This window comes from Vespula vulgaris, chromosome 3, assembly GCF_905475345.1.
Source record: "Vespula vulgaris chromosome 3, iyVesVulg1.1, whole genome shotgun sequence".
NCBI lineage: Eukaryota > Metazoa > Arthropoda > Insecta > Hymenoptera > Vespidae > Vespula > Vespula vulgaris.
The window spans coordinates 3,208,726-3,225,099 of NC_066588.1; the positions used below are offsets into that span (position 1 = coordinate 3,208,726).

At 27.4% G+C, this 16,374-nt stretch overlaps 1 protein-coding gene across 5 annotated transcripts; it reads right to left on the reverse strand.

Moving 5' to 3' along the window:
- Nucleotides 1–239: 239 nt before the first annotated feature.
- Nucleotides 240–11,032, reverse strand: LOC127062809 (HEAT repeat-containing protein 5B). Of its 5 annotated transcripts, none has more exons than XM_050991605.1 (35): nucleotides 10,731–11,032; nucleotides 10,382–10,515; nucleotides 10,076–10,287; nucleotides 9,850–9,997; nucleotides 9,659–9,769; nucleotides 9,368–9,551; nucleotides 9,128–9,288; nucleotides 8,798–9,047; nucleotides 8,567–8,710; nucleotides 8,225–8,475; nucleotides 8,010–8,121; nucleotides 7,670–7,922; nucleotides 7,482–7,591; nucleotides 7,221–7,384; nucleotides 6,990–7,022; nucleotides 6,580–6,654; nucleotides 6,218–6,493; nucleotides 5,864–6,145; nucleotides 5,549–5,738; nucleotides 5,298–5,467; nucleotides 4,898–5,219; nucleotides 4,551–4,817; nucleotides 4,285–4,466; nucleotides 3,966–4,211; nucleotides 3,652–3,871; nucleotides 3,309–3,578; nucleotides 3,068–3,230; nucleotides 2,878–2,993; nucleotides 2,533–2,817; nucleotides 2,202–2,438; nucleotides 1,958–2,109; nucleotides 1,668–1,881; nucleotides 1,571–1,585; nucleotides 1,294–1,439; nucleotides 240–1,173 (listed from the first exon to the last, which is right to left on the reverse strand). In XM_050991605.1, exons 2-35 carry the CDS (start codon nucleotides 10,511–10,513, stop codon nucleotides 997–999), a joined length of 6,270 nt encoding a protein of 2,089 aa, XP_050847562.1. In that variant the 5' UTR covers nucleotides 10,514–10,515; nucleotides 10,731–11,032; the 3' UTR covers nucleotides 240–996. The 5 variants fall into 5 exon arrangements, with proteins under 5 accessions (XP_050847562.1, XP_050847561.1, XP_050847564.1 ...); XM_050991604.1 differs by having other exon boundaries at nucleotides 10,382–10,556; XM_050991607.1 differs by lacking the exon at nucleotides 6,990–7,022 and having other exon boundaries at nucleotides 10,382–10,556.
- Nucleotides 11,033–16,374: the final 5,342 nt, after the last annotated feature.

Consider the following 16,374-nt stretch of genomic DNA (forward strand, 5'->3'; position numbering starts at 1 on the left):
CATATACGTTTAATAAAAGTAAAAGCTTTTTTTTATATAAATCCTGTCACATATTATACAATTTAATTTGACATTATTACAAAATTCATATTAATCATATTATGATTTTTATGTCATAGAAATTCTGAATAAATAAATATATCAAAAAATTAGTACATACAGTTATGATATTGGTCATTACTTTTTAAGATGAAGTATCATTACATTATATTTTCATGTTCTTTTTTTTGTTTTTGTTGTTTTCTTTTTTTTTCTTTTTTTTTTTTAATAAATGTATATTCTACAGTCTCTCTTTGTGCTTTTACCATGATTTTTTCAGAACATACGTTTTATGTCTATGTATTATAAAATAAAATTTATGTTTATGTATCATAAAATAAAATTATAAACATAGAAATATCATGTTATATAATAAATTAATATTTACTCTCTGGAAGTACAATATAATATCTATAATATATACAATTCGCTCCCAATATGGAATATTATTGAATTCAGAAGAGAAGACTGGAAAAGTAATATAAGAATTAATTCTATTTATAGCATATGACAACATGGTAAACTTTAAAAGTGATATATACTTGAAAATAAAATGTTTTAATATATTAAATGAATAGAATATATACTATCTTAAATATAAATTTTTTTTTCCAATCGTCTCTTGTATAATTCTCAAATTTTTATAAACTGATATTAATTTTATCTAAGTACAATCACACATGAGTCTTAATAAGAACAAAATTACATTGAGATAATTTAATTATCAAAGACTTTCTAATAAACAAGATATCAATGTTCCATAGATGTTTCAAGGACAACTATATCAGTTATATTTTCTTGTTTATCAATTGGTTGTCAGTTGCAAGGGTAATTATATTATCACATTTGTTCTATACCATTGAGATAACGTCTTAAAAGATAAAAATTAATTTATGATCATTTAATTTTATGATCATTATTTATGCATCGTTATGCATCCTCTAATTATTATTACACCTAGTTGAAATTAGAAAAATCTGTTTTTAATTTTATGGAAGGTGTAGACATCTTGATTTGATGTTTTACAGGCTCTGCAGGTCTAGAGTGCCTTAGTGCTTGTTGATGACTGGATCTTACTGCATTTTCCAATTTAGTTTTTAACTCTGTCGATTGAGACATCAATGTTTTAAATTCCTATAATCAAAATTTCATTTATATAAAACAAAATGGCAAAAATAATTTTTTAAGTACATTTTTATATATGTTTCTTACAATACAATACATACAATATCGTTTATACAATATATAAAATACCTGTGGATATTTTGGTCCTATTTTATTCAACCATTGAAAACTTTGTTGATGCAATGTGATTTGATATTTGGAAGCATTTTGGAGTTGATCACCTTCCAAGAGATAGTTGATTAAAATCGGAACAAGTAATGTTAACATTTGTATACCTAGTAAGCAAGATATAGATTAGATTATAGATAAGATATAGATTAGAAAAATGATGAAATTGTGATTAATTTATTATCTATCAATTTGGTGCGCAATATTTCGTATCTATGCAAAAATTAATTTCACACACCTTGTAAAAGATCTCCTGAATGCAATGTAACATATATCATCAATATTTTATCATAACTTAATAAATAATATTAAAGTAAATGTTTGATCATACGTACGATTGGATAATTCAGCCAATCCTATGAGAGCTTCTACTGTACTAATACATTCTAATGTAAAGGAAAGCTCTAATTCATTTGTAACTTGTTTACTTTTATCGCTATATAAATATTCCACCAATCTAGGTGCCAATGAATGAATATAGGGAGTACTTATCATACGTTCAGGATGTAAGAATATTGTTTTCAAAGTCTGAACACACTTCAATTTAACCTGAAAAGTATATATGATTTGAAAACTATTCAATTATGACTTCTTCTAAATTTACTCATTTGTTTTTTTAACTCACTAGCATATTATCTGATTGAAAAGCATGCCTGAAGTGATTTATACAAGGAAATTGTAAATTAGGTGCACTGATAACATCTGGTAATGCATGTAGGACAAATACTGCAATACTTAACATCATAGCAACTTCATCCATCTTTGTTTCATCATTACCTATCATATATAAATTTTTCATATTATATAGTTATATTTTTTAAATAATTAGTGATTTCATTTGAACATACGTATATACGTATACAGAGTACCTGTTTTAGCAAGATCAATAACTTTTGCTAAAGCACTTTGTAATAGTCCTGTCCACTGAGTTTGACTTCTATCATCTTTTGCATATTTGTTAATAGTAAGACTTTTAACGCAATGTAATGCTGCATGAACAGGTGTTTCTGAGCTGGTTTTTCCAAAATCATTATCAACCCGTACCGCTGTTTCTCTTATTACACCTGTCGCTAAGTATAACAAAGTTGGTAAAATTGCTATAGCACCTAAAAAAGAAGTAATATCAATCAATATATTTGTAAAATATATCTACGTTTATATGTATATATTACATTTTATAATAATGAAATAGGATTGTACCTTGTGGCGAGCAAAGTACTGGTAATGACTCCATAACATTTAAAGCAGAAGCAATAAGTTTTCCACTTTCTTCTGTAGGTATATAACCTTTCTGAGATAAAATGGCTGTTGCACTACCTGGATTAGGATTTAACGCTGGTATCTGACGAACCAGTAAGCACAAGCATACTTCCAACAAGGCAAATACTAGTGATTTGCCTGGTATAAGCTCTCCTGTTTCTCCTCCTTCGCCTAATAAATCTAATTCTATCGTTTCGTTATTCTCTTCTTGTGTTGGTGATAATTCTGTTAACCAAATTTGTGATATAAATAATTTTTATTAATAATGATTATATATATTTTTACCTTTCAGTTTCTCTTTCTTTTTTTCTGTTAGATCTTCTTGAGCTGCTTTCATTACTTGTTTTAAAACTTCCATTGTTACCATTTGAATTACATAATTTCCTCTTGTTAAAAGTAATCTTAAAAAAAGAAAAAATAGATATATTAAGTATCTGTTGCATTTTTAATTCATTAATTATATATGTGTACATACCTATGTAGAACATTACACAATTCAATGGATAATGATTTGTCTGTAATTAAAATTTTACGAGCCCATACAGAATCAAGCAGGGTATATAGGGCATTCAAGCATGTTTCTATATTTTGTGTAGACTCAGAAGACCGTGGACTACATAAAGCTTCCATACATATTCCTACGATATTAAAATACGTAATTTATATATGTAGAATACTATTTCTAAAAGCGTTTTTGTATATTTACAAATATTTACCAAAAAGTAGGTGGAAACGTTCGACATTTGTATCGATCTTAGTTGAAATATTATTATTGTTATTATTATTATTATTTATGTTATTACTGGAAACATTTGAAGTTTTTGTTTCATCGTTTGTATTTGATATTCCAAATCCTCTAGCATTAAGCCACAAAGCAGCAGCATGAAGTATAGGAGCCCACGATTCTGCATAATAAGGACGAGCAGATTCCATCGTATCTGTCGTATAAAAAGCTCCACCGTCATGTGGTAACTGACTGGAGAATTCTACAATAATAATTATACCATTTGATAATTTGCTTAAGATCGTTAATAAATCACAACAAATTATTTATATTACCTGGTGGTAATGAAAGTAAAGCATGATCTCTCAAAGCAGCTAACCAATACTGACTTAAACTTAAAAGCTCAGGTTGTACTAAACTTAACAAACTTTCATTTTGAAATTCGAATTCACCAAATTCTTCACCAGTACTGTCGTCTGTTCGATTTACATTAGTAATTGATGTATTATGACTATTTAATGCTGTACCATCCTTAATCATAGCAACTACATATACCTGTACAGGATTTAAAAACATGTATTTATAACGATTTAAATACGTATTTTTTTATATACCTTATAAATCGTTTAATAACTATAATATACTATACCTCTGCCCATGCTTTTAAAATCGCCAAACGTTCAAGAGTGGACAGACTTTCATTGTAAAGCTGTGGACGTGTATGACCTTCCCTCAATTTTTCTAATGAGGAGACAAGTAACTGATGTACTCTTCTTAAGTCATTTAAATCCCTAGCAACACCACTTCCAATCCAAGCACTGCAAGCTTCGCAAGCAGCAGCTGTAACATGAGATGCTGTTTCCGTAGAAAATGCTGGTCTCAATGCAGCACCTACCTATAAAAATAAATATATATTATACTAATCATAAGTATATAAATTTTGTATATAATAAAAAAATTTTAATTACTTGTGCTTGAAACTGTTCAAGTAAAAGATGTCCAGGAAATTCTGGTTCAGGAACTTTAGCAAATTTATCAATAATTTCTTGCAATGTTTTGAGACCTTCAAGACGTAAAGGATCACAATCACTAGTTGCAGCCATAAATGCCATTCGTACCAAATCAGAGAGATGCAACACTAAGAAGTCACCTGAAAATTGAAAAAAGATGTTTTTTTAAGAAAAGAAAACAAAAATATAATTTTAATAATATAATTATCTTCTATCAAATATACCTTTCCCTTTAGATAATTGCATTTCTTTAGCTAGTGCAAGATCAAAATGAGCTTGTTTATTATTTACACAAGCAGCTACAATGCGTCTTACACATTGAGCAGCAAAAACTCTTGTTGGCCATCTAGGAGTTATGGTTGGTCGTTGTTTCGTAGATTCATCAGCATGAAATTCTGCTTGATCATCATCTCCTTCTACATCAGTATTTTCATTATCTGCTGTACTATCTTCGATATTCGCAATATTTCCTTCTTCGGTTGTACTTGATTCTTAATGATAAATATTTTCTTATTAAAAATTTTTGAATTTGTGCAATAAGCTACATATTATTAACAGTTAACTTAACTACCTGATGCAATTGTCAGTACATCCTTACAAAGTGATAGCCACTGAGACAAATTATCAGCAGCTAATATTTGTAGCATACTCGTTAACGTATCATGTATATCTTTAATTAATTTGCTATCTGTTTCTGTATCCAGCATACTAAATAAAACACCTGGAAGACCCGTTTCTGTTATAACAAGCCCTTCTACCACATTAGTACCTCTACTTTCATTTGCCAGTGTCATTGCGTGTTCACAAACTTCTTTTGCTTCGCGTTGAACAAGTTGACGAAGACAAGATATTGCTGCTTTACGTAAAAGTAAGTGATTGCTTGATAAAGTTCGCTACGAAAAAATATTTAGTTATACAGAAGTAAAAATACTATAGTATATAATGTTGTGTGATTATTTAAAATAACTTACACATAACGTAGGAACAAGAGAAGACAAATTAACGTGTCTTGGTGCAAATAAATGTAATTGTTGAAGACATCCTGTAGCTTCAGCTTGTACAAGTGGATCTTGATGATCTTGCATAATAGCACAAGCGCATAAAAACGATGATCGAGCCATACAGATCGTTGTAGTATTTCCTGTAAAAATAATTATTTTATATAAAAAATATATTCTGATATATGTACTTGTAAAATTTCATGTCAAACAACATAATTAACCTTGTAATTCTGGGCCTATTGTTGTGATAAGAGCAGACAATACTTTTCCTATACATTGATGTACATCAATATAAGATTGAGGAACATTAAGAAGAAGAGTCAATGCCAAAGACAATGTAGGTTCTACGTAACCTCGGAACATTGGTCCACCTGAATCTGCTATAAGTGCAAGAGCATGCAATGCCCATACCTAATCAGAGATTATTAATTCTATCAAAAACTTATAATTATATCGAACATAAAAATATTTACGTTAAAAATAAGCGCGCGTGTGTGTGTATGTATGTATGTAGTGAATATAATAAGTTGTCTTACTTGCACTACAGGAGATGAATTATCTTGTGCAAGAGCAAGTAATATGCTAACACTAGTATTGAGATGTTGACTGGAGCCCATTCCTCCAACATATTTATGAAGGCAACCTAATGCCAAAGAATGTCCTGTCCTACTTGCAACATCACGAGCAGACTTTAATCGATCAAAACTGGTTTGTGCTAATTCTGCTGTGAATTTAGGATCTGATATAACCTGTGCCATTCTTCCAACAGCTTCTCCTGCAGCCCATCGCAAGATAGAGTTACTGCTTACAAGTGTACTCTATAATATACAAACAATATATTATAAAGAGTACTTTGAATTAAATAAAATATTTAAGCCGTAAAACTTTACAATAATAAGATTAGTCGCTGATTTTTTAACATCTTCTTGTCCAAAACCAGTTTTTGCTTCATTCAGTCCTTTTAAACCACTTAATACAGCAGTAAAAACATTCATTTGTATTGCTTCCTGCCTACCAGATTTTGTATGCTTTATACATTCACTGAAGTGATCTAGCATTTGTAATCTATGTTTATTTGCTACTCGAGGGAAGATTTGTCCAAAGAGAGAAATAGAAAGATCGATAACTGCTACTCCCAAAGGCAAAGGTCCAGGGACTATTTCATCCTATATGTAATGTATAATATATAAGTACTCTAGGTATATGCGTATTATTTATTATATAAATATTGCTAATAGTTTTATTTACTCACGTGAGGAACTGGACGATATAAACAGCAAGAATTATGTTCTAGTGCTCCAGACCCTGCAGCACTATTAGGTTGCAACTAAAACATCAGAAAAAAATTAGTAATGTAAAATCCTTAGATCGTAATATAAAGAATTTTGTATATAACTATTTTCAAAACAGAAAGGAAGATATAAAGAAATAATAGATTAATGATATCTAAGACATGTGAATATTAAATATTAAAATAAATAATCATTAAATAAAATACAATAAAGAAATAAGCTATGGCTTATATTAAGTGCTTTAGCGCTTTAATTAAAATAAAAAGTTTGATGAAAATAATGACAAAGTTGTAGAATAGATAAAGATTTATAGAGATAAAATCCAGATGTAATAATTATAAAGATACATCTTGCAGGACATATTACTCACATGATCCAAATCTGCCCTTCTGTTTGATTCCAACTGGACACAGATCATAGTAATATTTAGTTAACTTGAAATTATTTCTCTTATTGATACTTTAAACCATAAATAAATATAAAAATTGTATTTATGGTATATTAAAACTACTTATATGTAATATTGTGTTGTATATTTTTTACATGAAAAGATTCGTAAAAATTATAAATAATTTTTAAAAGTACAAAATATTGCACTTACTTGATCTTCAATCATACGATGATCTGTTTCTTGTAGCCATGTACCAAGAATAACAGAATCATTAGCATGACAAACAGTACGTAATAAAGATGTTGTCGTATTCCCAGGATTTTCAGTCAGTGTAAATTCTGATACTAACATTCTTAAAAGATGAGTATAAGAACCTGTATAATACATTTAATGAATTAATATGTTTTATGGATGTGTATATATACACATATGTATATATAAACTGCGAGTTTTAAGTAAAATTATATTTACCTTCAAAAGTTTGAGGTGGTAACAATAATAAAGTTTCATATAAACGTAAACGAACCATAGCAGCAGGAGCCTTTAATTGTTGGCCATAATTTTTTAGCACTGTAGATAAGCTGTGAACAATATTTTCATGAAAAAACAAAATTATCTCTAGATCTATAATAATAAAAGTAGGATATTAAGATATTTACTTTGTTAACATTGCAAGTGCTGATTCAATCGGCGTTAAGAGTCGTCTTGTAATATCGTCGTTTAAAAGTTCTGAACAATGTAATAAAAAGCTATGCATAGCAGACAAAGCACCTGCTCGACCTTCTAATGTCACTTGCCAAGTAAATGCATCACCACGTGCTTTTTCACTTTCTAATTCTTTGTTTGAACGTGGAAAAGAGTTCCTCCATAAGAGTAACATTCTTGGTAGTAAACCTTTAACCACTGCTGTACCTGTTAAATAAGAAACGTAAATAAGAAAAAATATATAGGTCGTGTCTCTTAGAAAATTATTTATAATCGTTGATATTGATTTTCTACCTAGTGTCATTATAGCTCCGATTAAAAGCCAACCAGCATGAGTTCTATTTAACGATAAACGACTATTTTGACTTGCACTTCTTAAGAGTTCTTCTGCAGTGTTGAAAATTATCTAAAATATATTATGTTTTAATAAAAATATAAATTTACTTTCTGATATATAATTTTATCATATAAATAATATAACGTGCGTCATATGCATTGGATTTAATTACTTTTCCCTTTGTATGTGGTACACCAAGTGGTGAAAAACGAACGCTTCCTAAAACAGCAGCAAGCGCACTACTGTAACCAGCGATGGCCTCGGGTGAACTTCGCATATTTTCGATACCATCTACGCATCGATCAATTAAAGGTGTTATTTGACTGGGGACGGCAACACAAATGCAACGTAAGCACCAAGAGGCTGCAAGTCTTGCTGCTTGACATGGATGTATTAAAACAGCCATGATCGTATCCGTTAAACCTGCATACATATATATATATATACATATATAACAAATTTTTTTTTAGTTAACTTATCTACAATATCAATAATTTCAAGTACACATACGTACTCAAAGATTGATCAGATAGTAAGTTGGATGCTGTTGTACCCAATCCTAATATTAAATTTCCCATTTCTTGAAGGGCGCATACTAATAAATGTTGACTGAATAACGTTTCTTGATTGCAGTCTTTAGCGTTTTCCGGACTAAAATCTGTGAGAAGTGTTTATTTATTATTTTTGCATCTGAATTTATTCAAAGCAGTAATTAATGAGATATTTATAATGATTAACATTATACCAATTGAATTCATCTGCTTCAATATTATATGTGCTATTTCTTTACAAGCAGCAGCTTGAGCTCCTTCACTGAGTAATTTTCCTATAGTACCATGTAATATGAAGTTAACACATTTTCTTGAATATACTGCATCAACATGTGAATTAGCTGCTTTTGGATTAGTTACAAGATCTAATACATGTGCTACCAACACACCGATATTTCGTTCTAACCATGTACCTCCTAACATTTGAACAAACACAACATATGCCTGTGAATACGTATACAATTATTAATACAAAATCATTTTATGTATATTAAAAATATTATATAAATTATTTGCTGACTTACATGAGTTACGCCTACTCGAACTTCTCTATTTATGCTGGAAGTACCTTTGATTATTTCACCAGTACCTTTTAAGAAACCAACTCCACCTCTCAAAAAGCCTGACATTAGAATATTTAGCACTTCTTCTAAAGATATTTGTTTACCACCTTTATTTTGTGCAACTGAAATATTATAAAAAAATATAAGATTAAACTTATACTTCGTCAGCATGTTATAACAATTTAATTGTTTATTTATTACCTGCTGGATTTTTTCCTTTAGGAGCTGGAATTTGTGTCATTGCCACCAAGGAACCTAATAATTTAGCAACAGCACATCTTACTTCATAATTTGAACCTTCAAATGCTCGGAAACACAATGTTGCTACACTTTCTATCTCTGTTGTATATAGGAACAGTGCATGATTTAACATTTCTAACAAGCACTAGAAAACAATATGTATCTTTTAGATAAGAAAATTATTTTACAAATACATTACAAAATTATATACATTTTACAAAATAATAAAATAATATTATGGTGAGAGTATACCTTTGCTGCAGCACACCTAACAGCCATTACTCTATCAGTCAAATAATGTCTAGAAACTTTATATATTTCTTTGTGAACATTTGTAATCGCAGATCCCATACCAGCACATACCTAAAGAGTAATAAAATTTTATAATCTATCATTAAAAATAATTTAATTTAGTCTGTTTTATTTTATTTTTTGTTATTTACCTTTTCCAAAGTATGCATTATTTCTATTCGCATTTGTGACTCTGCAGAACGTAATGATTTTATCAGAATTTGTACAGTTTCCTCGTAAGATCTTCCCATCATTCTTCCTAATTTTTCATACATGCATCCAACACAACATATGGCAGCTCTAAAGAATAATAATTTATTGATTAATAATTAAACAACAAGTTTCATAAGAAAAGAGGTGTTAGTTCATTTTACTTACAATTTTGTCGGTAAGAAACTTGGTGAGTCATCTTTATTTTTAAGAATGTCGTTACATTTATTAACGGTATCAAATAGAAGGAACGTATCACCCACACTAAATAAAGTCGCAAGACATCTTGCAATAAGACGACGTGTGGGAGGTCCAGGTGCACCTTGCATGTGTTTAGTTAATTGTTCTACTAATTTTTGTTGGCATCCTTTTATGTCGCTCTTCAAGTTTTATATAAAAATTTAATATCAATGTCATTGGAAAAAATATTTATAATTAAATATATACTTAAAATTAAAGATTATTAATTATTACCTTCTGTGCAGCGACTAAAACCTTATCCAGAAAACGCAACCATTCAAATATAAAAACTGGTCTTTTAGCTTCAGGAATCTGATCAAGGGCATCCTCGTTGAGGGTCAGACTATGACTCAACTCCATCATCATTTCTATGCGTTTATATCAATTTTACTTTTTACCTATTATGTTGCTACATTATTAACATAAATTATATTTTTATAGTACTTTTATTAATGACCTATATTATTTAATAATCATTATGACTAGTAAATTTATAATCATTTTTTTTAAATACATATAATTATTTTTCTAAACGTAATTATTTAATGACAATCATACAAATATAAAATAAACGATAACATACCAAAATAAATTCGAATGAGAGTTTAATCAGTTTGTCAGATTCAGCATTGCTTTTGTTGCTTAATCTTCACTTGTAAGTGTCTCTTCGTTTCATATATGTATGCATATATGTATAAGATATTATACAAAAACGATATGTAATGGAAAATGTTCAATTTGTACTATGATTAAATATTATTTTTGTTACTAAATTTTATCATTATTGGTTTAATTTCCGACAATGTACTGTGAATTATAAAAACAATAACCAACTTCCTTTTAATGACAAATACTGAAATAGCCAGGATAAATCAGGGGCCTCAAAACATCAATGTACAAGACTGTCTACGATTTTAGCTCCACATCTTTAAAGTCAGATGTCGCAGCGATATATTCTTGTTGTATTGTTATTTAAATTTACATTTCTTGTATAGAGAACGCAATTTTTAATTTAAAAAATAATATCTTAAAATAATTTGTAAATCGATATTTAGACAATTGAATTTATTAATTAATTAAACGAATTTGTGGATTTCTACGCTTTGGAATGGGTTCTAATCCTAATTGAGAAGATTAACACATAAATTTCTTCTTAACAAAACAATGAATGTATTTGATATTAAACAAGTTTAATAAAACGAAGCGTATTAGTAGATATATTTTTATTTTTACAAAATAACTCAACAATCTAAAATAAAAGATTTAAACGTTCCCGCGTTGCTAGGATTCATCAGCACGAAAATTGCTGAAACGGGATTGGTTGAATCAAGTCGTACGCTGATTGGTAACTGGTGTTATGTGACAGTGCTGTAACCAGAAGATGACTATTTAAATTACATTCAAATGCATGATGCATTTTATTTAATACTGTCACATAACGGTATTAAGGGCAATTTGAAAAATTCACAGCTTCCTTTTTTTAAATATATAAATTTCATTTTTAGTGCCATTAAGATATTTTATGTGCCATTTGAAATAATATAAAAAAGAATTTGCAATATATTATATTTGTAATTAGTTTAAGAACACGAATACATAACAAATATCGCACAACTAATTGAGATTTATACGTTGAAAAGAAATTATCTTCCGAGGATTTTAATTGAGTTATTGATTCGACGAGTCAAGAAAACAATGATGTAAAAAAACATCAAGGAGATAATTCAGAGGTAAAGATCAATTGGTAAGAATAATGATATACATTGAACCTATCCATTAATATTTATTTTGACAAGAATTTTTTCCAACAGAACATGAAATTGCCTTGAATAACATATAAAAATGTTTGATAGCTTTCGTAATGTAGATAACACTGTCAAGGTTTTCAAAACAATTTATCATAAAAATTGTTCATAGAGTAATCAATCAATTTTATTCGAGTATTTGGTAATGCGAAAAATTTCATCATAAACGGATATGATGTGTGTGTGTGTATTATACAAGCGGATTATTAAAACGGAAGAAAATATATCGGAGATTCAAAAATAATATATCTATTAGAAAAAATCATTGAATAATATACACAGTGTGAAAAATGTTAAACAAATATTATTTAAATGATAGAAAAATGGTGAAATATGTTGTTGATATGTTATAATAAAAATGTGGAGTCATATTAAATCAAAATATGTAAATACTTATAATGTGAATAATAAGAAACTCAAGTTCTTCCTCATTTTCTTTCCCTGTGTTTTCGAACGAACGTATTAGCTTAGTGACATATTGATATTTTTTTGTCATTTTTCGCAAATGTCAATTTATACTTGTTAAAGTGTACGTATACATACATACATACATATGCTCTCAAGTGCAAAACGTTGAAGTAAACGCATCGTTAGAATTTCTATTCATCTTCTGTATATATATTCGTGCAGATGCAGTTACATGTTTATGCATATACATAGGTATAATAATTATATGATATGTATATAATTCTTCATATACATATATTTTAATCTTTCAAGTTTTGTTTAAATTTATATTAAAAAGAATTGTTGAATAATAAAATAAAAAATATCATACGTCGACTATTTAAAAATTTACTTCTATGATATTTACGATTTGTGTGTGTGTGTGTGTATACTGCAATTTTTTAAATTCGTATCGTATAATTTAATTTAATAAAAATAAGATAAGCTATTATTAACGTTTTCAGCGGTAAGATAGTTAATGAACATAAATAAAGTTAAAATCAATCAAGTTTTTTTTTGTACGATATTCTCATGCGATATTCTCATTATTAATCGATAAAAGAAGTAAAAAAAAAAAAAAAACTGAAAATTTCAATCGTAAACAGATTACTTTCCAAACGCTTCTATAATTTATTTTGATTAAGTATCGATGTCCAATAAAAGATTTACACACACACAGATATAATGCAACAAAGAATTGGAGAATTTTTCGCGAAAATTCACAAAATTTCTTATCAAATTCTTCATTCATATTATAAAATTAATCAGATTGAATCTATAGGATGTCCCATTTGAAGTTTCATAACTAATTATTTTCCAAATTATATCTCGTTTCAAAAAATATTTTCTATAATTTTAAATAAAATTTAAAATAAAATTTCTATAGTTTTAAATTTCTGATCATAAATTTTTGTTTAGGTAGACATGTTTCTGAGATTTCAAGGTAACCTTTTCTTATATTTCTATATGAATATACGATACTGTACGCTTTTATTTTGATAGCTTATTATATTCGAATTAATTAATCATAACATGTTGATTTTTCAAGATGATTCAAGTTTCATAGAAAACAATGGAGATCACTTTGAAATCTCTAAAGTGTATTTATATAAATTTGTAATTATCCCTGTTTTTGCTCACCTCCATCTTCGATCCCGAAAATAAAAGATAAATTTTATATAATAAACATTTTTGGAAAAAAGTTATAGTTTGTGTAAATAATTATGTACGAAACTTCAAATTCATGTATATAAGAGGGGCATTCTGTATATGAGAAATTAAAAATAGATACAAAGGAATAATTAATCAGATATTATACTAATATATTTTTATTATAAACATTTTCTTGTTTTAATATATTTTTGTTAATATTATTGTTATGAAAAGTAACTCGTTTTTATTTACTACTTTTTTTTATACTATTTTTAACTATAATTATACACATACACACACACATAACGCACGCATGCATGCGTGAATTGTATTATATATATGTGTGTGTGTGTGTGTATACATGTATGAATGAGTCAATGTGTATACGCATTTCGTAATAATTAAACTTAATTAAACGATAACGCATAATGTAATAATTAGATGTAATTAGACGATACATACGTATATATATATATATATATATATATATTAAAAAATGCCTTTTTTTTAAATTATTGATCAATTATCATCAGTTACATATATTATTAATGATATGAAAGAAGCAAAGTTCATAATTTATTATACAGTTTGATGCGTTTTAAATAATGCACAATAGTATAACTTTCGTATTAATTCTTTATCCTTTAAATTGTTCTTCAAGATTGTTTTTATGTTGAAGTGAGATGTTGAAGTTTATGATATTAATATTTCTTCCAGTCCAGAATGATATGTTTAATTGTCAGAAATACAATGTAGAATTAAACCACAGCATGAGGTTTTTTCTTTATTGAAGAGAGATACTACTAGATGAATAAATTGTCATCTATCATGATTCTCGAGATTAAAACTTGATCCTCTCTTGATTGTGAACATGACATATTGATACTATGATCAAAGATTGAAAAATCAAGTATTTCTTTGGCGATTGTGTCAATTCTTTCATTTTTTGCTGTGTGAGAAAAAATTCAAATTATTAAGCGATCGAATTGATGTCCTTTGGATTATTAAAATTGTTTCTTATAGCAGGATCATCTCCGATTGTAATTCATCATTTAACATTTACAAGATGCTTTATTCAATTATATTAGCTATCTAAAAAATGATTTTATTATATATATTTTTTTGATTAATCGTCAAAGATAATTATGTTAACAAAGAGAAAAAATAATGGAAAGAAACGACATGACTAACGAGGAACTATGTTCCTAATATTTCTAAGCTTTTATAATAGATACATTTGATTAGTACATATACTATTTGTACATACATACTTCGTGGAAGTAAAATTCTTTGTCTTATCAATTCTAAGAGCAATTTATGAATATATATGAGGATAGAGCATACTTGTCTCACATATTTGTCTATCATTCTAAATGAGGTAGGTATATCTTCTGATCATTGTCACGCATTAATTAAGATAAATGAATTCGTTTTGTAGTTATAAATAGTTTTTGGTTAAATTTTGCATTATTAATCATAGTTTATAGCATATATGTACGATAATAAAATGGTTTTGATTTATATTATATGAGGGATATTTAAATTATTGAAATTTTTTATATCTATATGTGTGTATACCTTTGTATGTGCATACCTCTGTGTATATGAGAGAGAGAAGAAGCATGTGTGTGTATGTAGATATTCGTAGTTAACATTTCGTTTAGCACTAGCTGTAATATTGAAGTTAAAAAAATATAATGTTTTATTAAAAAATTCAAAGTAATCGAACAGTTTTCATGTATTACATACTATTTATTCATTGATTAATTAAAGTAAATAATAAATATTAATAAGAAATGTATATATAAGAGATAGTATACTCAGAAGTGAATTATAAATATCTATTAATATATAAAATTATGAATAAAAAAGTTAATTATGTTTTGTTAAGTTATGATTTGTTCTAGCTTCCGTATACAAACATTGAATGCTTATTACTTTTCTAATTGGAATAAATAATAAATATTAATATATATAATAAATTCATGAATACAAAAATCAAAGCGATCATGGATTAGATTCCATTGATCGCATACTCATTAATTTATTAATCAACGAAATTGTAAATTTAAATGTAAAGGATCAGAAAAGAATATATACTTACCTTCCGACGATTGTCAATCGTGTTATTAAAATTTATATAAGGCTACGCTATACATAAATCAGAGAGAGACTCGATCACCCTACACGTTAGACGTTAATAATTAATTCTTTTTCATTAACGGAAGTGTAAACATGTGAACACATATCTATAATAACTGACTATGCGCGATTAGAGTTCAGCTTTAGTGCAAATAAAAAAATTACGTAAAGATAATTTTTTTTCTTTATTTCCTTTCAGATGAATAAGGTTTTACTTCGAAATTGATTTACGTCTATATTAAAAATTTATTCGTATCACTATAATCATTAATTTATCTAATTAATTTATGGAATTTGTGTATTACGTAAATAAACTAGAATACTACTTATCATTTCTTCGCTTTTCTCTTTATTATGTTTTGTATTATATCTTGTTATATAAAATAGAGTTTATATGAATTTACTACTATAAATAATATATACACACATATATATATATATATATATATATATATATATATATATATATATATAATATTATACATGTATATTTTTATATACGTTATTTAATCGTATCATTTTAAATCATTTATTTGTAATTAAATAAAAAGATGAAAATCAATGAACTCGTTTGTAAAAAACAGCAAATTTTTATTAGTATTTCTTTCTTTCTTAATCGATTTAAATTTATATTATCATAAATGCTATGTCGAAATGAAGATAGATAATTTCAACATAAAA

Bases quoted from the DNA above. Each gene is read 5' to 3' on its own strand.
- LOC127062809 (XM_050991605.1), bottom strand. From the start codon at position 10,513: ATGATGATGGAGTTGAGTCATAGTCTGACCCTCAACGAGGATGCCCTT. The intron at 8,476-8,566 runs GTACGTATGTGT...ATATGTATGCAG, and splicing joins ACTATCTGATCAATCTTTGA to GTTTAACGGATACGATCATG. The intron at 6,655-6,989 runs GTGAGTAATATG...CTGATGTTTTAG, and splicing joins GAAGGGCAGATTTGGATCAT to TTGCAACCTAATAGTGCTGC.